General features: G+C 37.8%; 4 protein-coding genes across 4 annotated transcripts; 2 read left to right on the top strand and 2 right to left on the bottom strand.

Annotated features, from left to right (window-relative positions):
• Window positions 1-517: 517 nt before the first annotated feature.
• On the top strand, window positions 518-1,525 carry LOC125079371 (olfactory receptor 9G1). The gene has a single exon (XM_047692929.1). The coding sequence runs from the start codon at window positions 608-610 to the stop codon at window positions 1,523-1,525; it is 918 nt and encodes a 305-aa protein (XP_047548885.1). The 5' UTR covers window positions 518-607.
• Window positions 1,526-15,354: 13,829 nt separating this feature from the next.
• LOC125079864 (olfactory receptor 1013-like) lies at window positions 15,355-16,351 on the top strand. Its single transcript, XM_047693590.1, has one exon. It carries the CDS (start codon window positions 15,416-15,418, stop codon window positions 16,349-16,351), a length of 936 nt encoding a protein of 311 aa, XP_047549546.1. The 5' UTR covers window positions 15,355-15,415.
• A 1,941-nt stretch (window positions 16,352-18,292) lies between these two features.
• Window positions 18,293-19,355, bottom strand: LOC125079446 (olfactory receptor 9G4). The gene has a single exon (XM_047693050.1). The coding sequence runs from the start codon at window positions 19,338-19,340 to the stop codon at window positions 18,402-18,404; it is 939 nt and encodes a 312-aa protein (XP_047549006.1). The 5' UTR covers window positions 19,341-19,355; the 3' UTR covers window positions 18,293-18,401.
• A 5,074-nt stretch (window positions 19,356-24,429) lies between these two features.
• LOC125079316 (olfactory receptor 1013-like) lies at window positions 24,430-26,084 on the bottom strand. Its single transcript, XM_047692836.1, has one exon. The coding sequence runs from the start codon at window positions 26,014-26,016 to the stop codon at window positions 25,078-25,080; it is 939 nt and encodes a 312-aa protein (XP_047548792.1). The 5' UTR covers window positions 26,017-26,084; the 3' UTR covers window positions 24,430-25,077.
• Window positions 26,085-26,375: the final 291 nt, after the last annotated feature.

Raw genomic sequence — 26,375 nt, forward strand, 5'->3', positions numbered from 1 at the left:
ATCACAGCGGTTTTAGTCTAGGGCAGAACCACTGGAGCTGGGAAACACTGGTCAGGTTCTGGATATATTGTGAAGGTATAATCAAGATGTTGTTGATTAGTCAGTTATAATGTCAAAGTCAGAGAGGAGTCAAGAAGAGTCAATAATTTCCCCTAAACTGGAAAATTCCATTTACTGCAATGAAGAAGGCTGAGAGAAAAGCAGGCTGAGGAAGAATGGTTGGAACGCAGTTTTTCTTGAAATGCCCAGTAGATCTCCTGTAAGAGATGTTAAGTAGGGATTTGAACTTGTCAGTCTGGAATCCAGGGAAGAAAAATTATCAGGAGTTAAAAAATTAAAAATGATGGGTTTATGGACATTGGGGAGGGTATGTGCTATGGTGAGTGCTATGAAATGTGTAAACCTGACGATTCACAGACCTGTACCCCTGGGGATAAAAATACATTATTTGTTTATAAAAAAATTTAAAAATTAATAAAAAAAACAAAAAAATGAAAATGAAAAATGAAATTCCAATTCATATAATTGTTTTTATTTAGCATATTTTCTATTTATTCAGCATAATGAAACAAGCTGAAATCTCATTTTCTCTCCTCTTAGGTGAGCCATGGAGAGAAGCAACCATACAGTGACTGAGTTCATCTTGGTGGGCTTCACAACAGACCCAGTGATGCAGCTGGTCCTGTTCGTGGTATTCCTTAGTGTGTACTCTTTGACCCTGGTAGCAAATGCCACCCTCATGGTGTTGATCTGTAATGACTCCCGGCTGCACACAGCAATGTATTTCTTCATTGGGAATTTGTCTTTTCTGGATCTTTGGTATTCCTCTGTCTACACCCCAAAGATTCTGGTGACCTGTATCTCCGAAGACAAAAGCATCTCCTTTGCTGGCTGTGTATGTCAGTTCTTCTTCTCTGCTGGGCTGGCATATAGTGAGTGTTACCTGTTGGCCGCCATGGCTTATGACCGCTATATGGCCATCTCAAAACCACTGCTTTACTCTCAGGCTATGTCTATAAAGCTATGTGCATTTTTGGTAGCATCCTCATACCTTGGTGGCTTTATTAACTCTTCCATCATCACCAAAACAACTTTTGCCTTGAATTTCTGTAGTGGCCATGTCATTGATGACTTTTTCTGTGATTTGCCTCCCCTGGTGAAGTTGGCTTGCGGCAGGAAAGATGGCTATCAGACTATACTATACTTCATCCTGGCCTCCAATGTCATCACCCCCACAGTGCTCATCCTCTCTTCCTACCTGTTCATCATTGCCACCATCATGAGGATCCGCTCCACCCAAGGTCGCCTCAAGGCCTTCTCCACATGTTCCTCCCACCTGGTCTCTGTCACCTTGTACTATGGCTCCATTCTCTACATCTACTCTCGTCCAAGATCTAGCTATTCTTTGGACAGGGACAAAATAGTTTCTACATTTTACACTGTGGTGTTCCCTATGTTGAATCCCATGATCTATAGTCTGAGGAATAAGGATGTGAAAGAGGCCCTGAATAAACTCATTAAATAAATCAAGATTCTCTCCCTCTAAGGAAATGCAATGACAATTTTTGGTCAGGTTATTCGATTTCAAAAAGAGCTGCCATTGTGTCCCATCATGATTAACAATTCTTTTAATGTCAGTTAAAGAATCTGCACTCTTGATACATGACAATTTAAGAGACCTAAGAGAAGATTAGAGCAATTGAGGAGATAGAATTTAAATATAAAATATAAGAATTTGTATTGAATTTCATGTTACTCTAGATTAAAAACAAATAAAAAGCTTAAAACCAAAAACTCTCCTCTACCTTCTTAATGTGACAGAACAGTCTACTCCTCTAGCGTGAGAATATTTATGGCTGATTAATATATACAAAATAGTATCTATATGGTTATTTCCTAAAAACTAGGAATAAGGGGACACCTGGGTGGTTCAGTTGGTTAAGCCGCTGCCTTTGGCTCAGGTTATGATCCCAGGGTCCTGGGATCGAGTCCCGCATTGGGCTCCTTGCTCGGCAGGGAGCCTGCTTCTCTTGCTGCTTCTGCCTGCCTCTGTGCCTGCTTGTGTGTGCTCTCTCTCTCTCTCTGACGAATAAATAATATCTTTAAAAAAAAAACTAGAAATAAGTAGGCTGAATAAAGTTTTAGTATTTTCTTATGAAAATAATTGTTTGAAATGATTTCTATTGTCTTAAAAGGATTTCTTAAGCATTTGTATATGCAGTTTGCCCCCGGAAGCATTAGCATGAAGACCCAGCAGCACTCATAAAATAACTTGATACAACTAGGATCAGCAAGCATGATCTCTCCAGTCTATTTTTCTAACATATGTCCTTCAGTTAAGGAAAAATCAGTCAAGTTTACATAGATGTGATTTTTATAAATCACTGTGTAACTACCAGAGTTCCTCTTTTATTTTATAAGGGCGAAGTTGCGGGGTCTTCTACATCCAAATTGGACAATCTGAGCATTAAAACATGATTATTATGGTAAAGAATAATAACCAAAATGAAATGAAACAGTTTGAGAAAAAAAGTCTATGACTAACTACCCATGACTCAAAAGAGAAAAATTTATATAGGTGATACACACAGGTGGTGATAAAACAAAAGTATAAATATGATGAGTTGCATTAAATTTTGATTTTTAAAAGTGAGGCAATATAAATATAATTTATATCAATGAAACATAAATATGTTTTACTGATAAAAGCAACGGTAAACAAACAAGAAAGTGAAATTCAAGCAAGTAGTCCTCCAAAATATAGGAACTCCGTGCAGACCAGGAAAGAACCATCAGCACCAGCAAAAACACATATTATCCCATAAAATAAATCCAAGGTATAAAACCAGTATTAGTTCTAACACATAGTACCCCAATAGAGACAGAGCACAGCAGTGTAATTCCAAAATGTTTTATTTAGACAGTGTTCTAAAACGGTTCTATTTATGCCAACTCAAACTCTCATTTTTTAAAAGCTCTCTATTTCCCACTAATAATAGTAAAATTCCTATGAAATATATTCTTTGTAAGTAGTATGAACAGATCTAATTGGTGTACCATAGTAGCAGAAAATCAGGTGCTTAATGTTCCTTAAGAGAAACTAGAAAATACATCATTCCAGAGGGACACATCAGTTACAAAAAGTAGAACTGATGTAATAACCTTTCTTGAAACATCCTAATGTTATAAAATCTGATTTTTACTCTAATAAAGATGCTCAAGCTACTTATTGAGAACTCCCATTTTAATCCTTTTAGAAGAAACAATCAAGTCCTGTTTTCCAAATAATTATTAACATCTACCCAGAGACTGTAACTATCACTGGCCAAAGTGGAGAGGCATACTATTTTAGGTATGGAAAAGCGATCTCAACTCCAAAATCAAGTCTAAATAACTTACCAAGACCCTAGTGAGAAGATAAAGTACAACTAAGAATAATTTTAGAAGATGTAACATAACACAAATTTAATTAAATTTGTGGCACTGGTGTTTTAGAAAATGTTTTAGCATATGTTTAAGTGTAAGCTTGGCGTAAGCTTTCAAATTACAGTTGGTAACACTTCACCTGCAGTTTATGGTTGTGAAGCATGCAAAAGAATCTCCCATATTAACTTATAATTAATTACACTATAAATTTCCAAGGGAATTTACTCAAATCCCAAATGAAGTTTGAAGTTTGAAAGAAAGTTGTTTCTAAGTTGTACTGTTTTGATATACAAGTTTTACTAAATTAAACATATTTTTAAAAGTCCCTGTCTACCTTCCTCTTGTATTACTCTGGTTTATTGACTCTTTCTCAACACCTCAGATCAGAATTACCTGGTAAACTGTCCATATTTTCTTATTATTAGGTCTGAGTCTTTGATCATCTTGTTTTATTTGGTTGCAGTACTTTTCAAACAGAAAGCCAAGGAGATACTATGAAATATAGTGTTCAATCCCCTGGGCTCCAAACATAATTCTTGATATCATTTTGTAGCACTTACTAATTTCTCGCTGGTGATTGAGGTCAATCACCCTGCCCAGAGGAGTGACCACTGTCAATTCATGATCAATTCATGAGAAGCCCAACATGGCCAGTGTAGAGTCTCAGATTCCAATTAATCAGAGCATTGAGGGACTTCATTTGGGGAATTCCACCTTTGTGCACATAGATTGCAAATAAACTGAATATAAAGTTATGGCTAAGGAAATTAAATTCTCATGGACTATTTGATGTAATAGGCTATAGTAGCCAGGGTCCTCCAAGGAGAACACGCTAAGGTAGAATTAAAAGTTCAAGAATTTTATTAGAGGAAACTGTTGTGTCTGTATAAGGTAAAGTGGAGAGGGAGCCAGAAGAAGCAGGAAGTGCCACTCAATCATGAGGAAAGTCTGAGCACGAGTGAAGAAGAGAGAGAAGGAAGGATGGGCAAAAGCATCCTAGGCCATTGGTCAGTTTATGGTAAGTTCAGCAAGGTAGGAACTTGAGCCAAAATTAGCCATCAGTCCTGTGCCTAAGAGGGATAGTCCTGCCTTGGTACCCTGTTGTTCTCAGTCATTAGCTGGGAGCAGTCTGTGGGAAGCATGACCTTGATACAAATGAGGAAATGTATTTCAGAGATCAGCAGCTAGGACCTTTGCACAGTTACATTCCCTGTTCTTGGATCTTTGAAAGGCTCGTTTTCCTGGCCACCACAGGGGCCATGCCAACTCATCCCCTTGGTTCATAGACATGTATATTCTTAATAAAGCAAGATGGAACCATACATTAGCTGCTGTTTTAAAGCATGCAGCAGACTTAGAGGACACCTCAACAACCAAGAATGAGTTTTCATATAGCTCTTCCACAATTTTATCAGGCCAATCACACTTCAAATGTGTGTACAGACAACTACTATAGAATCACTTTAGAATGAAGAACAAAAAGTAAAACCAATTATTTCTGTGAATTGGAGAAGATAGTTACTATTTCCTTGTCATCTAATATATTTCTTCTTAGAGGTGATGCTTGGTAGGATACCATGTTCATGAAAAAGGCATTAGGTAAGTCTACAACTGCAGGAGCTGGCAAGATAAACTGGTAGGAAAATGAGTATGTAAACCAAACAAATCTCCCAAAATGTGATTATTCCTGGAAAGAAAGTCATTAGCTCTGTAATTTTAGATTAGTAAGAAGTAGTAAATTCTGGGTGCCTGAGTGGCTCCGTCAGTTAAGAAGTAGTGTAATCTAATCACCCTGCTATCCAAGTGGTTCACCAATCTTCCCAGAAAATGATGGTATAGCAGAGGCACAGCTATGATCATTGTTGTTGGCATTTGGGATACCTAACAGTGGAAGTAGTGAAATTAGTCTTGGTGAATAAAATCATGTTGTTGGGCCCATTCCAGTTACTCTAGCCATTTGTACAAGGGCCTGTTGAGCATGAACAGAAGAGGAGAAAGAAACTGTGTGTGTACGGAGAAAGAGGCTGACAGACATTCACAGAGCATGTCCATCTGTAAAAATGTGTTCTTTCATGATTTCCAGCTTGTAGATCCTCAATCCCTTTCCCTCCAAAGAAATGAGTTAAATGTTATGAATTGGGATTCCCACCCTTGTATCTTCAAGTCTTTCTTGGAAACACTAATCTCTGAACTTCCTCCAGGTGGAGATTTTGTTTACTGACTCACCAGAGCAATATCACCTTCTGCTTGAACCTAATAACCCTCATTCCATGGGTCATAGGTAGAATTAAAATGAGGATCTTGTTCCAGTCTGTGTATCACTCTAAATATCTACAGTATTATTTCTGGGTCTGGGTAATAATGATTGGCTATATACCTGGCCCTATGGACCTGCTGAAAGATGCATTTAGGCCAAAATCATCTTTTACATTGTTCCCATTACCCTCACTGGCAATTATATACCTCTAGTGTTTTCCATCTCTGTAGATTAGTGTCAGTTCAGAACCAGTATCTAATAACCCACAGATGATCAGGGTTATTTCCACTTTCCTAACATGGGTCACCCTCATGAATGGCAGGAAGCCATCCACAAGAAGGCTTGGAGGAAGATGTACAATATATACCTTGGCTAAGTTTCAAGGTTCCTCCTCAAAGGGTATTGCCTCACCATAAGTCTATGTTTTCAATGGTTGTAACACTAGCTTTGGTCAAATTATATAGGAAGCAGTAATATAATTATATAAGTAGGCAGAAAGCCCTACCAGAACATCCTGACCTAGTTTTTATCCAAGTAAAAATAAAATGTTTCTCTTTTCAAGAAAAATATCACCTTGGTTGGTTTCCCATCTACATCACTCCTTAAGAACCCCCTAATCCATGAGACATTGCCATTAACATCTGAACAAAATATTTGGTTACCACCCAGTTATGGCATACTGGGTAATTCCTTCCATCTTATCTTGAAGAGTATCCACTGAAATATGGCTTTCTGACTGCCTGTTTGATTAAGTCAGATAGTCCAGGTTTAAACTTAGCAGAAGCCAATCACCACATGGTATTTATTGCATACCTCTGTGTCAAGAAAAAAAAATGCTTTCCTGCCTACCTGTCTTTCATTCCATAAAGCCACTAGTGATCATTTAAGTAAGTTTGAGGCTAGTGGATGCAATAGATAGCCATTGTCCCATTTCTCACCATGATGGAGTTATATATCTAGCCTTTAACTATATGAACAATCCAACCCCATTTCAATTATCAACTCATACTACTTCTAAGATCAGTATCTGGCAAGTAAATATAGCCAACAAGTTGACTAGTTTGGGGAGGGTTTAAAAAGGGATTATTACATAGAAATGTGTGTGGTATAGAGAACTCCTGAGGAATAGTGTTGCAACTTCTGAGAACTATAACCTTTTTTTTAAGTTTTTTTTTATTTATTTGAGATAGAGAAAGAGCATTAATTAGCAAAAGGAAGAGGGGCAGAGGAGAGGGAGAAGTAGGCTCCCCATGGAGCAGGGAGCCCAAAAAGGGGCTTGATTCTGGGACCCTGAGATTATGATCTGAGCCAAAGGCAGAAGCTTCACCAACTGAGTCACCCAGCTGCCCCTCTTTTCTATTTTTGAAGTTGCCTGAAGACACAAAGGTCATAAGCAATGGAGGGAGAGCTTCAAAATGAATCACCTGGTAAGTCCAGGAGGCAACCAGCTGTGGCATCTTTGCAAGAAAGTAGACGGGAGAAAAACGCTCATACCTCAATCTCTTCCCCACCAATGACAACCACTGGCTAAACCCATTAAGTAGAGCACAAAGGAGCCCGCTGATGCAGTTAATATAGCTGAGTATCCTGGAGCAAAGAGGAGATTCAAAGGGTAGAGAATGGATTTTGAAGAACAAAAGAAAGGTATTCAACATTTAAGGAAAATATATTATTAAACAAATATTATTTAATATGCAGCTATATGTATATGAATATATATTTACATACATAATATATGTGCACATATATGTCTAGTTTAGCTTCTACACAAATCAAGAGAAAATGAGGATGCAAATTATGACTGATTACCTTTTCACGAGGGAATTGTAGTCTCAAAAAAAAGAATTCTCCATTATTAAACAATACCCCATTTGTCAACAAACAATTTTCTTTAATTGTCTGGTTACCTATTGCCCAAGTTTATGAAATCCTGAGGGGTAACAGGAATTCCCACCTCTAGGGATACAGAAACTGTTATAAAAGTTTCCTAGGCAAGCAGATTTGAATTCTGTTGAGGTGATGGCATTGCTGAGAATTTTAGGTAAGTTGTCTGATCCAGATGTTAGACATAGATGGAATTTTTTACTTGCTCCTCACAACCAGGACAAAGGTCATTTACATACTAAGCTATCATAAGTGCTAAAGAAAGGGCTCCTTTGAAACATCTTCACCATCTTCCTATTATAGTTTCTGAAAATGCTGAGTTCACAAGAAGAAAGAGCATATTTTACTATTAAAGACCAAAAAAGGCAATTAATATTATTATCAAAAAAAAAGACAAAGGAGAAAGAAACAACTCAGTGCACAAACAAAGAGTTAATGTCAGGAGCCACTTTAAAAATCATTGTTAATATCTACAAAACATTGGGGCAACAAGATGAAGTAGCCAAGATTACTAAAGACTGTTTAGGGCTAAAGCCATCCAAAAAAGTTCACATTTCTTTCAGTTTGATATGCTTTAATTCGAAAGCATCACATCATATGATATTTCTGAGAATTCCAGACAAAAGGAACTATCTCTCACCACAAACCTTGATATTCTAGTAATTAGGGATGGAAATGCATTATTTATCATACAAAAGTATAACTTTAGTTAGAAGAATCATATGTTCAGTGGTTAGCAAGCACAGCCAGATTACTGCAGTTGGATTAACAAAACAGAGCATAATTCTTCAAGCCAGTCTCTTCCCAAGGAAATGTATGCCTTACTTGTTTTTGTCCTAGCACTGGCGGTCAGAGTAGATCTGTTCATAGCTCATCTCTTTATGTATAACATTATGCAACACATCTTTAATTCCTCAATTCTTCACATTCTGCCATTATGATGGCAGACAGACTTCACGATAAAGAATAAGAATAATGTAACTGAGGGGCATCTTGGTGGTTCAGTCGGTTAAGTGCCTGACTCTTGATCTCAGCTCAGGTCTTGATCTCAGGGTAGTGAGTTCAAGCCCCATGTTGGGCTCCACCTGGGTGTGGAGCCTACTTTAAAAGAAAAGAAGAAGAATTTAAATGATATTTATTTCAGCATTTGTCAGACTTGATCTATGGACAATGTGCAATATAAGCCCTTGGGCTGCTTTACTGAAAGCAAGTTTCTGGGTCCCACCCACAGATTGCTAAATTAGAAATTCTGGAACTGGGCCGGGTGATTCTTACAGGCACAGAATTTGAGAACCACTGGCTGCCTGAGTGGTTATGATGTGCTAGGTACTGTGCCTAGTCCTTACTTGAGTTATCTTCTTTACAACAACCCAAAGGAGAGATAAGTTATTCCCTATCTATGAAGAAATTGAGGCTTTACAACATTGACTAGTGATGGAGAACTTGAACCCTTGTTAATCTCCTGAAAGTCAGACGCTTTTTCCATGATACCCTGGGTATCTCTGGTTTAGACCATTCAACCCTCATTGTAAAATCAGGCTTCCTATCCATCACAACTTATGAGGATGGAAAATCTGTTGATTATGTGAAAAAAAATCTTCACAGACTCACTCCATTTAGGCAAAGAAATATTTGGCAAAGCTTTTTTCGGGCAGATTCCTTTGTTTCTTCCTATTTCTGTTTGCAAAGATCAAGGCAGGGATTACTGGTGCCAGAAAATGCACATGGGATATCAAACAATTCTGCTGATGGTTTAAGAGGAAAATGACATAATTAGAAGCCACCCAGAAAATCATTTCTATTGGTTTGTTTCTTTTCCAACTCAGGGCTATCCATTAATTCATTCATTCATTCATTCATTCAATGTTTATTGTAGGTCTAGTATATACCAGTTATTATTTGAGGCAGGAGGCACATAATAATGAATGAAAGAGACAAAACTTCCTGCTCTCATGAAATTTACATCCTAGTGAGTTCTTATCTCTGCTTGGCTCCAGTGACCGTGTATGCTGATGAAAAATAGAAATTCACCATTCAGAGATATTCTCCAGGTAGTTTCAATTTTTTCACATAATTCCCAGAAGAACCCTATAGTAAGTCACAGAGTAAAATACAAAGCCGTGGAGTGTAGTTTCTTCCCGAAGTGATAACACCCTTTAAGGAACATTTCTGAAATGTGCAGTTGGATTTTTGACTGCCACAAAGATCAAAGGCCCATTTAATAAGCAGTAGACAATGATGAAAATGGTTTGCACCTAGGGGCAGTCCTAGCCAAAGGAAAAAAAAAATGTTTACACCCTCTACTGTGTCTTGATGGACATTTGTGCATTGAGAAAAGACCTTTGTAATTTTGTGAGTTTGAAATCTACTCCACTTTACAAATAAACACTGTATTTTGCAAGGTTATACTATAAATCAACTCACCTAGGAATTCAAAACTGAGGAACGAGTGTCATTTATTTTGTTGGAACTTTATCAAGAATGATTCACCTTGTCAGAAAAATCTTATGACTGACGGAAATGCCAGTCCTGATATTTGGATCACTAATATATTTGTGATGATTCTACATACATGTATAACCACTTCACCAAATGTTGCAGGATTTACATATTAAAATTCACACTATTTCAGAATAAATCCTATAATTACTACCATGTAATACAAGTTATATTGTGAGCTGCTTTTCTTTTATATCACTTTTATAATTATAATTATTTTATATACATATGCACACATATGTCTGTAGGTAGGTTTATTAACCACAAATTTCATTTAGGACTATAAGGGAAGCATTTTAAATGTTTGTTATAAAGTGGAAGTTTTTCAATATGATAAATTCAATTTTAATTTCAAAATTCAAATAGTTCAATTGAGAACTATTATTACAAATAATCAAGGTGGGATAAGTGTCTTTTTAAACATTGTACATGACTAGTTATAAAACTATTCTCCATGGAGAATAATGTCAAGTCCTAGGCTTTTAGACCCAAAAGACTTACAATGACATCACTTATTTTGTTACCTGACATAACCAGATGGATTAATTTACTGGTCTCCACTCTGAAATTTCTCTCTGATTCTCAGTTTGCTTCTCTCCCTGGGACATATGATAAATGTGCTAAAGACTTCTTCACAGTAACTGAGGAGAGAGGTTGCTCTATGATTGTGGTGGAAAATTGTGTAGGAGATCAAAATTTTACCTTAAGGTTTTGGGCTGGGCATGAAAATTAAATTAGCAGGAGACAGAGTGATAGAAGAAAAGTATACAAATGTATTTAACATATGTGTTACATGACATGGGAGCCCTCACAAGGAAATGAAGACGCTGAGAAGTGACAAAACCTAAATGTTTTCATACAAAGTTGAACAACAACAAAAAAAAGGCAACTGTAGAAGAGTAACTAAAATATATGGGGGAGGCTAAAGGAAGATAAGAAGTATTTTAAAGAGAAGATCGAAGAGCAATTTAAAAACTTGCATTCGGGTGCACATGCCCCTTTGGATCACTACATTTGTATCTTTAGGGTAAATACCCAGTAGTGCGATTGCTGGGTCATATGGTAGCTCTATTTTCAACTTTTTGAGGAACCTCCATGCTGTTTTCTAGAGTGGTTGCACGAGCTTGCATTCCCACCAGCAGTGTAGGAGGGTTCCCCTTTCTCTGCATCCTCTCCAACATCTGTCATTTCCTGACTTGTTAATTTTAGCCATTCTGACTGGTGTGAGGTGGTATCTCATTGTCGTTTTGATTTGTATTCCCTTGATGCCGAGGGATGTGGAGCACTTTTTCATGTGTCTGTTGGCCATCTGGGTGTCTTCTTTGCAGAAATGTCTGTTCACAGATGAATGGATAAAGAAGATGTGATATATATATATATATATATATATATATATGTGTGTGTGTGTGTGTGTGTGTGTGTGTGTGTGTGTGTGTGTGTGTATATATAATGGAATACTATGTAGCCATCAAAAGAAATGAAATCTTGTCATATGCAATGATGTGGATGGAACTAGAGGGTATTATGCTTAGAGAAATAAGTCAATCAGAGAAATAAGTCAATTATCATATGATCTCCCTGATATGAGGAATTTGAGAGGCAGAGTGGGGGTGTTTGGGGGGTAGGGAAGGAAAAAAATGAAACAGGATGGGATTGGGAGGGAGACAAACCATAAGAGACTCTTAATCTCACAAAACAAACTGAGGGTTGCTGGGGGGGGGGGAGGTAGGGATAGGGTGGCTGGGTTATGGACATTGGAGAGGGTATAAGCTGTGGTGAGTGCTGTGAAGTGTGTAAGCCTGATGACTCACAGACCTGTACCCCCAGAGCAAATAATACATTATATGTTAATAAAAATAATAATTTAATTTAAAAAAACTTACTACAAGATTACAGTAATTAAGACAGTGAGGTACTGACATAAAGATGGACAAGGGAGTTAGAGAGGAGAAGGGAGTTGAGGGAAATTGGAAGGGGAGGTGAACCATGAGAGACTATGGACTCTGAAAAACAATCTGAGGGTTTTGAAGGGGCGGGGGTGGGAGGTTGGGGGAACCAGGTGGTGGGTATTGGAGAGGGCATTGGATTGCCCATGGAGCACTGGGTGTGGTGCAAAAACAATGAATACTGTTAAACGCTGAAAATAAATTTAAAAATTAAAAAAAAAAGATGGACATAAAGATCAGTGGAGTAGAATGGAGAACACAAAACTAAATCCTTACACTTATGGTTTTGGTAGGTAGGGTAATGTCTCCCAAAAATTCTCATGTTCTAATCCCTGGAACCCAGGAACATGTTAGAACACATGGAAACTGGAAATTGAGGTTGCTAATCACCTGACTTTAGAATAGATTGTCCTGGCTGGCTCAGTCAGTAGAGCATGCAACTCTTGATCTCAGGGTCATGAGTTCAAGCCCCACATCAGGAGCAGAGTTTACTTCAAATAAAATATAATAAAGTCACTTATAAAATAAATTGTCCTGATGATCGCCCCATTACTGTCATGTCTGCTGTTTATCATTTGACCTTCCAAATGACAGTTCTTCACATTCCTATAATAATTTTTTAAAAAATGTTTACTGCCTATTGGCTGTGATGTTTGTAGTGTTGTACATTAAACATAACCTCATTTTTATCTTTTCTTTTTGTATGAAATGTTTAGTTTCTTTTTTATGATAACTATGAAGGGATGATAGATTTAAATAACTTTTTTGTTTTTATTTTATATATTTTTTCACTACAGCCACATCTCCACCCCCCCCAAAAAATAGACAAAATTAAAAAAAGAGGGTAATGTACAAGTTTCTGTATGTATAACGTCATGCTCTATTTCATGAGAGCAGCTGATCACAATTTGTTTCATGAATCAAGGTATGGAAATGCTTGCATGTCGATTGATTTAGGCAGTGTTTACCAGTAGAGGCAAAAAAGAAAAAATATATATAACTAAAAATAAAAAAACAACTTCAAAGATTTTTCAGTGATCAGAATCCACATTTGCATTTCAAGATAATGTAGTTTTAAAGAAAGAGTAAAAAGAAACCTTTGACATAAATTCCTCCTTTCCCCTTGGCTTAATGAATATGACTTATTCAGCATAACATCTTTATATGTTCCACATGTTAAGAAAAATGTACATTAAACATGTTATAATTAACTAATTAAAAAATAGATTGTCCTGGATTATCACCTAGGTTGAATATAACCACAAGAGTCCTTCAAAGTGAAAAGAGAGGCAAAAGAGTTGAAGCCAAAAGGAAGATGTGACCATACAGATACAATGGTGCTGACTTTGAAGATGGAGAAAAAGGACCACGAACCAAGGAATGTGGGCAACCTCTAGAATCTGGAAGGGGCAAAGAAATGGATTCTCCCTTAATGCCTCCAGAAAGGAACACAGCCCTGCCAATACCTTGATTTCAATGCAGTTGGACCCATGTTGGACTTCTTTCTAATCTACAAAACTGTAAGATAATATATTTGTGTTGTTTAAAGCCATTACATGTGAGTAATTTGTGACAAGGGAAATAGGAAACAAACAATGGTGACCTGATTTTTGGCAAGGATGCCAAGAGAATTCAGTGGGGGAAAATAGTCTTTCCAACAAATGCAGTTGGGACTAGATATTCACACTCAAAAGAATGAAGCTGGACCCCCACTTCACACCATATACAAAACTTAATTCAAAATGGATTGTTAACCTACATGTAAGAACTAAAATAAAAACACTTGGATAAAACTGAGCAAACGGTTGTGAAATTAGGTTAGGCAATGGTTTCTTAAATAAGACATCAAGAGCAAGCAAAAAGAAAAAAGATAAAGTAAACCTTATCAAATTTAAAAGTTCATGCACGTCAAAGGATATCATCAAGAAAGTAAAAAAATAACAGAGAATGAGAAAATATATTTGCATATAATAAATTTTATAAAAGACTTGTATCCAGAATATATAAGTATTACAATTCAACAATGAAAAGACAAAAGAAACTAATAAAAAGATGAGCAAAAGATTTTAATACATATTTCTCCAAAGAAGATAGTTAACAAACACTTGAAAAGACACTATATATCATTAGTTATTAAGAAAATGTAAATCAAGGGGCACCTGGTAGCTTAGTCAATTAAACATCTGGCTTCTAATTTTGGCTTAGGTCATGATCTCAGACTTATAGGATCAAGCCCCCCCATCCAGCTCTGTGCTCAACAGCAAGTCTGCTTGAGATTCTCTCTCTCACTCTCCCTCTGCCCCTCCCTGCCCCCTCAAATAAATAAATAAATAAATCTTTAAAAAAAAGAAAATGTAAATAAAAACTACAATATCGTACCACTTCACACCCAATAGGACTGCTAAAATTAAAAAGATAATAACTTGTATCAGGATGAGGAAATATTGGATCCCACATGCTTTACTGATGTGATTGAAAAATGGCAGGATTCATTTGGAAGACAGTTTGGTAATTTCCCAGAATGTTAAATATAGATGTACCATATGACTCAACAATTCTACTCCTGGATATCTACTCAAGATATATGAAAGCATATGTCTTTACAAAACTTGTATAAGGATTCCCATAACAGCATTGTTCATAATTGCCAAAAAATAGAAACAATAAAACATGTATCCATTGATGAATAGGTAAATGAAATATGGTATATCCACACAAAGGGATATTATATGGCAATAAAAACAAAGTAATGATACATGCTACAACATTAATGAAAAAGAAAAATATGCTAAAAAGGCATATTTTCAGGTGGTATACTCTGCCATCTTTCAAATGTCACCACTTTCTAAACTACAGGGACTTTCCCATCTCTCATGGGCTTTGAGCAACTTGTCCATGTATAGCTGGGAAATAAGAAAAGACTGTTTCCTCTCAGTGTCTGTTTAATTAGTTCCTCTCCCAGTTCATTTTCACCACACCATCTAGTTTGCTTTTCCTAATATCTCTAACATTAACTGAAAATATTTCCAGATGTATTTGTTTATTTATCATGTAGGACTCTAAATAAAGTCTTTGTAGAATAGGAGTAAGCCCTATTGTCCTCACTGCTGTATCCCAATTCCAAGAAGGCAACTGGAGCTCAAGAAATACTTTTCTTAAAAAATAAGCAACCAAGGGCACTCAAGCTTTCCTATTATTAAATGCATCTCATTGAAATGAATATGTTAATGCTCCCATCACCTGCCCTAGTCAGGCAAAATTCCTGCTCTGATCTCACTTGCCCTAACAGCTTATAGTCTTGACTGTATCTCACGGGCTTATCACAGAGATTGCATTCCTGAGGTATGGGTTGAGGGAATTCAGCACTTCACTCTTACATTTGCAGGTGAGGTCTCCTTAAACCATGGAGAGAAGCAATCATACAGTAACTGAGTTCATCCTAGTGGGTTTCACAACGGACCCAGTGATGCAGTTGGTCCTGTTCGTGGTATTCCTTGGTGTGTACTCTCTGACAGTGGTAGGAAATGCCACCCTCATGGTGTTGATCTGTAATGACTCCCGGCTGCACACAGCAATGTATTTCTTCATTGGGAATCTGTCCTTTCTGGATCTCTGGTATTCCTCTGTCTACACCCCAAAGATTCTGGTGACCTGTATCTCTGAAGACAAAAGCATCTCCTTTGCTGGCTGCCTAGCTCAGTTCTTCTTCTCTGCTGGGTTGGCATATAGTGAGTGTTACCTATTGGCCGCCATGGCTTATGACCGATACGCAGCCATTTCCAACCCCCTGCTTTACGCCCAGGCCATGTCAAGGAAATTGTGCATCTGTTTGGTTATATATTCCTATACTGGAGGTTTTGTCAATGCAATAATACTGACCAGCAACACATTCACCTTGGATTTTTGCAGTGATAATGTCATTGATGACTTTTTCTGTGATGTCCCACCACTGGTGAAGTTGGCGTGTGATGTGAAAGAGAGCTACCAGGCCGTGCTGTACTTCCTCCTGGCCTCCAACGTCATCGCCCCCACACTGCTCATCCTCGCCTCCTACCTGTTCATCATCGCTGCCATCGTGAGGATCCGCTCCACCCAGGGCCGCTACAAGGCCTTCTCCACCTGCTCCTCCCACCTGGTCTCCGTCACCTTGTACTACGGCTCCATTCTCTACATCTACTCTCGCCCAAGTTCCAGCTATTCCCTTGAGAGGGATAAAATGGTATCAACATTTTATACTGTGCTGTTCCCCATGTTGAACCCCATGATCTACAGTCTGAGGAATAAGGACGTGAAAGAAGCCCTGAAAAAACTGGTCTGGTTAACACAGTCGGAAACCTGAGTTGACCTGTATTTCTCAAATCAGTGCTCAGGGAGAATGGGCTGCTTCAGAAGCAGCATGGGCAAGTGGCTGTTTTTAAACAGCACAGCTTTTTTTCTAGTCAAAGAGATCGAGTGAAAAAAGTTTTATTTATGTTAGTTTGACTTGCTTTAGTGATCAAACTATAATCTATATTATAAAATATTGGTTCAATTGAATAATAACATAGTTTTAAAAAGCAGCCTCAGGGCTTAATGCAAAATGGAAGTATATATATTGCTTCTAAGATCCTAAAAGATTAAATTTTCCTTTGCTATCTTCTTAAGATCGACCTATTTTTCGCCCTACATACTAAGCTTTATGGGAATGTGAAGAAATTCTGAAGATTTGTGTAATACACCCCAAATCCTTCTCATTCAGTACTTACAGAACTTTTGTAATAGAAGAATTTTTCTTTTAAATGTCGGGGAGCCTAGGTGGCTCGGTCAGTTAAGCATCTGACTCTTAGTTTCAACTCAGGTCATGATCTCAGGGTCATGGGATCCAACACCAAGGTGGGTTCTATTCTCAGCAGGAAGTCTGCTTGAGGTTCTCTCCATCTCTCTCTGGCCCTCCCCCTGCTATTTCTCTCTCTCTTTCTTCATCTCTCTCTCTCTCTCTACCTCAAATAAAATAAATAAAAATATTTATAAAAAATAATTTTAAAATGTTAAGAATATTGTGATGAAAAGAGAAGGCATTGAGGTGTTATTTGATGAATGCAGAGGAAAAGAAAGATCAGAAGTGTCAGAGCTAGCAGAAATGTTGAAGTGACTCCACCTATTTGTTGTAAAATTTCAATTTACTGCATTTTATAGGGTGCCTGAATGGCTCAGTTGGTTCAAGTTCTGCCTTCAGCTCAGATCATGATCTTAAGGTCCTGAGATTGAGTCCTACATCAGGATCCTTTCTCCACAGAAATTCTGCTTCTCCTTCTGCCCCTCCTCCCACTTGTTCTTTCAGTCTCTCTCTCTCTCTCTCAAAAATAAATAAAATCTTGAAATATAAATAAATTTATTTACTTATTTAATGACTGTGGCTGTTAGAGTAATAGCTATAGTCTTTCAATAATAAAGTACTAACTGGTAAGGCACAAGCTACTCATTTGTCACATGTAACTAATAATCCTGAATTTTCACTGTGGTTTTAAGGAGTATTAAAAAAATCAATTAAGTTTGTTAAGTTTGTTATGTACTGAATATTGAGCTGTAAGTTTCTTTATGCTTAAAATCCTCTGGTGAGAAAAAAAAAAAGAAGTAGTGAGTCTAGAACAGAGTGGAATTTTGTTAGTCAACTTATTGATTATGGCTTGTTCCACTTGGTCTTGATCTTTTCCTTCACAGAGAACATGTGATGTTATGAAGTGAAAGAGTGTAAAGCAGAATACTTATTCTATTCTCTGTGGAGAGATCACTCTTCTGAGGTGATATACAATTTCAGAGACACATATCTCTTCATGGATGTAGAAATATTTTGGCTGTTTGTTTATTTCCTCATTCTAAAGAACTCTTAAACATATGGCTAATAGTTGATGTAGAAGACTCAAGGTTTACAAAGATATTTTCTGTATACTCAGTTAGAGCTTTAAGATGAAGTATGGAGAGAATGCCTTACTAAAAATAAATATTTATAAAATTTTGAGTAAATTTCCAGCAGTTTAGTCATTCTAGATCCTCTCCCCACACAATAAAATTTGCTTCCCAAGGTTCAAAGACAAACTGCATACACAAAAACTATCCAATTCCTTTTCTCTTTCCAAGATGCCCCAAAGATAATCAATGGAATAAGTTTTATGTAAATCTATCACTACAAAAGAGTAAAATACAATATTGTAAAGCATCCAACAACCTGAAATTAATTGGTTTAAAATAGTTTAATCACTAAATAGTGGCAAACGAAGAGTGGTTTCCTCAATGTGTCATTGCTTTAAGTATGACTTGTATTTACTTGAAAATTGCAATGATTACCAACAGACATATATGCTAATAATTTGGAAAATTATGCAATAAGAACATTCCACAAAATATAACCTTCATCTCTGCGGTCTTATGGTTTGCGTTGCTTTCCAGAAGGCCTCTTTGACATCTTTATTTCTCAGGCTATAGATGAGTGGGTTGAGCAGTGGATTGACCACAGTGTAAAACAGAGCAGCCACTTTGTCTTTCTCCAGGGAGTAGGTGGAACTTGGCCTTGAATACATGAAGAGCAGGGATCCGTAGAAGAGCATGACTGAAATGAGGTGTGAAGCACAGGTGGAGAAGGCCTTGCGCCTTCCTGAGGCTGAGCGGATCCTCACAATAGCTAGAAGTATGTTGCAATAGGAAATCAGGATGGCAAGAATGCTGGAGAGGACCGTGAAGCCCACCACACCCAAGAGGACTTTTTCATAGATGTGGGTATCTGAACATGACATTTTTACCAATGGTGGTGCATCACAGAAGAAGTGGTCAATAATATTTTTACCACAGAAACTCAAGCGGAAAGTGTTGGCAGTGTGGGCTATGGCATTCAAAAACCCTCCTATGTAGGAACCAGCGACAAGCCCAGTACAGAGAGACCTGGACATAGAACTTGAATAAAGTAATGGGTTACAGATCGCTGCATACCGGTCATAGGACATGGCTGCTAGGAGGTAGCACTCAGTGTAGGCTACAACACAAGAGAAGAACAGCTGGGCCCCACATCCAGCCAAGGAAATTCGTTTATCTTCTGAGACACAGTTAGCCAAGATTTTGGGAGTATACACAGAAGTGTACCAAAAATCCAAAAAGGACAGATTGCCAATGAAAAAGTACATAGGCGTGTGTAGGCGGGAATCAATTCGGATTAGAATAACCAAGGTCATGTTCCCCGACAAAGTCATCAAATAGAGCACCAGAAATATTCCAAATAGAATCAGCTGCCACTGTGGGTTTGCTGAGAAACCCACCAAGATGAATTCAGTCAGAATGGTATGATTTCCTGCCTCCATGTCCACAGAGGAGAAAGCCTGATAAAGACTTTGAGAGGGGAAAAAATCATTTTGCAGTTGTTCTATTGAAATAAATAAACAAAGGCCTAAGTTAAGTCAGTACTTATTAGGACGCTTGTGGACTTTTATCCATGATTACCTAGAATTATAGAATTTCAATCTGTGGCTTGGGGAGACCACAGGTATTAGTGTTAGAATCTGATTGTGAAATTAGGGCTTTCCCACAGGGCAAGGCCTTTAGTCCAACCAGAGAAGAAAAGCAAAGCCCCCAACTGGTTGTTTGATTGAATGAAGGAGACATGCATGAAAATACCCAACCCAATGTTAAGTACATAGTAAGTGCTCAAAAAATTTTAGTATCCTTCGTGTATTATTGAGAATTTATGTGTCAGGCGTTGTGCTGATAATTACACAAATATCAACATACTGTACCACTCTTGTAACTATCAATACAACATTTACATTAGATATGATATATAATATAATTAATATAATATAATAATGTAATAATCACTATGCTCCAATTAATATTCTAAATTCTAATCTTGAAATACTTAATCCTTTCTATAATTTCATAAAGTAGGCACTATTACGATTCTCATGGTGTTTAAGAAACAAGTCCAAAGACACCAAACAGATCAATAGCAGAGCTGGTATTTAAACACAGAATTTTCTTTATCAAGTGTATGTGCTCTCAACTGCTAAGCCATTTATGTGTTTTATAAGTAAATGGTTTTTCTTTTGCTCTCCTGGTTAAGGCAATATATAATCCTCTGACAACTTGAATTACTTTACTTAATAAAAACATCTTTAAAAAAGCTTTTTTTAAGAACATTCTTTCCCCACTTTCTCTTGTTGATCAATGAGATTCATATACATAGCTGAGCTATTTTTGGATATAGTAAATGCTGAATATTAGGCAAAACACAATCTTTGGTGTCAATGACAGACTGAGACGCCATGAATCCTTTCAAATTATCCCAAAGCTCTAAAACTCTGAGGGAGAAGCTAAAAGGAGAAATCTAATTCAAAACATAGGGAATTGGGCCAGTAGTTGGCGGACTATCCCTTAGTTAAAAAGATAGTGGGAGAAAGTTAAAACCAAGAGAAGATTGTGATTTACTTCCATGTTCAGAACATTCTCCCTTGAGCTAAGCCAGAATCCGTTTGTAATTGGACTGTCAGTTGTAATGTTCTACCCCAAAGTCCACTGTTCCTCTTTAATAAGGAAAGGAAGTATCTTAATCTTTAAATATCAGGTCTTGTTATCTTTCAGATGTAGCTAATGATGTTCAGAGAGGACATGATTTGATTGATAAACTGTAGTAGATAAAGCTTGGAATCCTGAAGATCACTCATTCCTCCAACTATTTCCATATAATGGATCTCATCTCATTAGCACACAAAGCACAGATGCTTTAGTCCTGCACCCCCTTCCCTAAGTGGGCTTTAACTTAACCTTTACAACTCTCTCTTGCTACTTGTCTTCACCTATTTAGGACTTCAACCAAACTAAATTACTCACATAATCTCCCCTTAAAAATCTCACATCCTAGGAGCTTCACATGTATTGTGCTACACTGGTGTTCATTTCTACACTACAAATTTTTTTTTTCTGAATTTGCTCAAGCTTGAGTAATAGTTATCTTGGCAGGGATTTATGGTCATTATATTGATAATGTACAACCCGGTGGATGATAGCCATCATCTCAGTAGTTACTATGAACCTCCTCTGCTGTGTTATTATTTATCTACACAATGAAAAATACCTGTGCCTTATTAAGTTCACCTTCAATGCGATAAAACTTGGGGGGAAAATGAAAATATCTGAGAGTGCCTATTATTACCCTTCTACACCTGCCCTCCAGAGAGGCAAACAACTGAAAAAAATTAATGATTTTTTGGTCTATTATTCAAAGTCTTCACAGAAGAAGAGATATTGAAAAGAGACCAGAGAAATGAGCCCAGTGCTAGCCCATTGTAAAGATAAGGAGGAGAGGAAAGCAGTTCCATGAGGAAAAAAAAAAAAAAAAAAACATATATCAAAGCCCTCACATGAGAGAGAGTCTGGTGAACTCCAAGAGTTGAGAGGGGTTAAGTAAAGACGGGGTGTGCAGAAGAACCAGGAGGTGAGCCACAAGAGTGATCAACTCACAAAGCCTATTGGAACACATATTAAGGGTTTTGGCATTACATGAACACAAATAGTTTTGGGGAAAATAGAGCAGAGTTTGAGGAAAACAAGAAGATGGGTATTGCTGGTGAGAAGAAGGCATGGGATTTGAAATAGAGTGACAAGAATGGGTCTTCATAAGAAAATGACATTTGAATGGGATTTGCAGGAGATGAGGTGTGAGGCCCCATTCAGGTCTATTTTCCCCAAGACATACCATCATCTTCTAGCTCCTGGATATAGTTTGTTGACCATTTTCCCTATCAGCATACTGCATGCAGCATACAGCACACAGGTCAGTATGATTTCTCTGTTTTGTTTACTGCTGTACCCAGCACATATAGAACTGTTCCCAGTAACTAATTGGCACTTTATAAATATTTCTAGAATGAATGAGTGGGTAATTATCTTTATATCTTGAAGCTCTTTTCCCCCAAATAATTGTCTACTTCTAACCTCATACAAACTACTTAAAACAAATTTACCCTTAGCTAGACTTTTATTACTCAGTGTACTGTATCACTTCAGCAGGAAGATTATTAAAGGACTCTTAATCATTACCCTCATAACCATCAGGATGTCCTAAAATCCATCTTGAATTTAAAATAAATTGCAATGAAGGGCACTTAGGTGGCTCTGTGGGTTAAGCCTCTGCCTTCCGCTCAGGTCATGATCTCAGGGTCCTGGGATTGAGCCCCACATCAGACTCTCTGCTCAGCAGGGAGCCTGCTTCCAACTCTCTCTCTGCCTGCCTCTCTGTCTACTTGTGATCTCTCTCTGTGTGTCAAATAAATAAATAAAATCTTTTAAAAAATAAAAAAAATTAAAATAAATTGCAATGAAAGTGTGGATGTGAAATAAAAGACACAGAAAAAGTCTGAGCCAATCGTGCTAAAGCATCCCACGTAGAATAGTTTCTCAAGATGTGTATTCTCCTGTTTCCTGCTCCTCCACTGGAGAACTAAACATTTGGAGGAAGAATGTGTCCCTCTAATACCTGGAAACTAGTAGCAAGAAGTGAAAATATCACACAGTGTAGCTTGGACACTATAATCCAAAAGTAGGTCAACCATATTCTCTTTTTGTTTACCCCACTGTGTTAGTGAATACATGATGACCCAACATAACTACCAGACTGAATTGCACATTCTAGATGAAAGTGAGGCATCTCATTAGTGGACTCTTATTTAGAAGACTGTGTCTTTCTGTATGTGTGTTTGGCATAACAATGATCCTTTGAGAGCCATGCCTGACTCTGTATCCCCCTTCTAATTTAGCTGATGCCAAAGAGAGACCAAAACACTTATCTGCCCCTGGTTCTAGTTGCTTACCCTTGGCAAGGAAGGACAGATACTGGAAGTGACAGGCTTTTCCCTTTCCTCTGACATTTTGGCATGCTTTGTTGGACTTGATATGTACATTTTCTCACAGACCTTTGAGACCTCTTCCACAGAGCAGAAATATACACTTCAGTCTCTAAAGAATCAATTAGAGTTCATTTACAGTATTGGGATAGTGTGTTAATTAGGACATGATGAAATGAAAAATATTTTACTAAAATTTCACTGTCTTACCATTAAATTACAATATAATCACAAACGTGCCTGATAATAGAAACTCTTCAAATTGTTCTAAATAAGCTTTTTTAGAGTGTATCATTTGTGGTCCATAATTTTTTCTACTGCCAGATCTCCTATGCTTCCTTGTCTGTACTGTGCTTCCAGGCTACATTTCCCTGTCTCATTCATCAGAAAACTCCTATTAAACCCTCATATTATGGATTGAATGGCAACCTTCTAAAATTTGTATGTTGACTAATAGTGACTCAGAATGTGTGTTTGGAGATAGGGCCTCTATAGAAGTGATTAAGTTAAGGGGTGCCTGGGTAGTTCAGTAGGCTAAGAGTCCAATTCTTGGTTTCAGCTCAGGTCATGATCTTGGAGTCATGGCATCAAGCCCCTTGTTGGGTTCCATGATCAACATGGTGTCTACCTGAGATTGTCTCTCCCTCACCCTTTTCTCCCTTCTACTCATACTGTCTCACTTTCTCTAAAACAAATAAATAAATCTTTTTTAAGTGATTTTTTTTTAAAGATTTTATTTATTTATTTGACAGAGAGAGATCACAAGTAGACAGAGAGGCAGGCAGAGAGAGAGAGAGAGAGGGAAGCAGGCTCCCTGCTGAGCAGAGAGCCCGATGCGGGACTCGATCCCAGGACCCTGAGATCATGACCTGAGCCGAAGGCAGCGGCTTAACCCACTGAGCCACCCAGGCGCCCCTTAAGTGATTTTTTTAAATGAGGTTTTTAATGAGTGATTTTTTAAAAATGAGGTAGTTAGGGTGAGCCAGAATCCAATCTGATCTAAGTCTTCATTAAAGAAGAATGGAAATTTGGACTCACAAAGAAGTACAAGAGTGTGCACAGAAAAGACCAAGTGAGGAGAAAGCAAGAGGGTGACCATCTATAAGCAGAGAAGAGACCTCAGAACAAACCAACCTGAGTGGCCCCCTGATCTTGGCCTTTTCTGCTCCAGAACTGTGAGAAAATAAATTTCTATTGTTTCAGACACCCAGTCTGTGGCATTTGTTATGGCAACCCTAGCAAATGAATATACTTGGTTAATAACACTAGGGCCTTTTTGTGTGAGCACAGCTTCATGTTTTATATGTAAAAAGACTTAAAATTAGGGCGCCTGGGTGGCTCAGTGGGTTGGGCCGCTGCCTTCAGCTCAGGTCATGATCTCAGGGTCCTGGGATCGAGTCCCGCATCGGGCTCTCTGCTCAGCAGGGAGCCTGCTTCCCTCTCTCTCTCTCTGCCTGCCTCTCCGTCTACTTGTGATCTCTCTCTGTCAAATAAATAAATAAAATCTTTAAAAAAAAAAAAAAAAAAGACTTAAAATTAGGAAATGAGAGACACCATAATGAAATATTCTCTAAGTTGTAATGAATTCATGCATAAAGGTGAACAAGCAAAGAAACACAAACATTCATAGAACCTTAAAGGCTATTCATTTCTTCACTTAGCAGAGATTTTCACAATGAATCTTCTCATGGGTGTAAAAGCTTTTTGAAATCTGTCTCTCTATCTCTCTACCTACCTATTTCTATCTACATCTCCATTTTTGGTCTTCATACAACTGTTCCTCTTTTACCCTTGATTTTTATAATTGTTGAGGAAATGTTCTTTCACTGAAAGCTCATTCTGACTCTGAGATATTTGATCTTCCCTGTATCTGTTGCCAAAAAAAACCTTTTTATCATGACAAACAAAATGAAACAAAACAAAACAAAACAAAAACTCTTCTTCACCCTTCTCAGAATCTCAGGAATTTTAGACTAGTCCCAGGTAGCAGGCATAACAGTTATTTCAAATATACCAACCTTATTTATTTTACACACCTACTCAAATACATTAGTGCCAACTTAAAAAGACAATTGCAGTCAAGTGTTTCCACATTATCCAGTAATTTTTTTTTATTTTTGTTATTTCTGAGAGTCTAGGCTAATAACAATGATGTGGAGATGACTTAGAAAAAAGATACAGTCATGTTTCCCAAGTATTTTCATTTAAAAATTGGTGCCCTATCTAACATTTTCTTCAGAGCATCTTTAACATCTTTATTTCTTAAGCTATAGATCAAAGGATTCAACAATGGTATCACCACAGTATAGAACACCGACACCACTTTATCCCTTTCCAGGGCGTAGCTCGTACTTGGACGGGAGTAAATGAAGAGAATAGAGCCATAGTACAAGGTGACAGCTGTCAGGTGAGAGCCACAGGTAGAGACAGCCTTGAGGCGGCCTTGGGTGGAGCGGATCTTCAAGATGGCAGCAATGATAAAGAGGTAGGAGGCAAGGATGAGCACAGCAGGAACAATGACATTGGAGGCCAGTATGAAATAGAGCACAGCCTGGTAACTCTCCTTCACATCACAGGCCAGCTTGACAAGGGGGGGCAGATCACAGAAGTAATCATCAATAACATTGCTCCCACAGAAGCTGAGGGTAAATGTCTCACTGGTAATGATGATTGAGTTAAGAAAGCCACTAAGGTATGAAGCTGCAACAAGACTTGCACATATCCTTGAGGACATCACCTGTGAATAAAGCAGAGGGTTGGTGATGGCCACATAGCGGTCATAAGCCATGGCGGCCAACAGGTAACACTCGCTGTATGCCAACCCAGCAGAGAAGAAGAACTGAGCTAGGCAGCCAACAAAGGAGATGCTTTTGTCTTCTGAGATGCAGGTCACCAGGATCTTTGGGGTGTAGACAGAGGAATACCAGAGATCCAGAAAAGACAGGTTCCCAATGAAGAAATACATGGCCGTGTGGAGCCGAGAATCAGCACAGATCAGAGAAATCAGGGTGATGTTCCCTGAAAGACTAGCGACATATATGATGAAGAAAATGACAAAGAGTACTTTCTGTAACCACAGGTCTGATGTAAACCCTAAAAGTATAAACTCTTTCACTTTGGTGAAATTTTTCTCATCCATTGATTTTGGGTTTCTATGGTCCTTTTCTGTGAAAAGATTAATAAATTTGTCAATATATCCATATATCAACTTCCCCTATCATTTGCCATTTTAGATCCCTGAAATACCCAAGTGATGCATGTATGTTGTTCAACGTGAGACATGTTCATGTCATAGTGGATATCACTGTTTTCAGACTACTGAGAAATTAGTTCTATGCTGTGGGGGGATATTCGTTATTAGGCACATAACATAGCAGGCACCACCATATTTTTTTTCTTTGAGTATAGCTGACACACAATGTTACATTTGTTTCAGGTGTGCAACATTGTGATTCAGCAAGTTTATACATTATGCTATGCTCACCATAAGTGTAGCTA

This window comes from Lutra lutra, chromosome 10 (genome assembly GCF_902655055.1).
Source record: "Lutra lutra chromosome 10, mLutLut1.2, whole genome shotgun sequence".
In the NCBI taxonomy this organism is placed as follows: domain Eukaryota; kingdom Metazoa; phylum Chordata; class Mammalia; order Carnivora; family Mustelidae; genus Lutra; species Lutra lutra.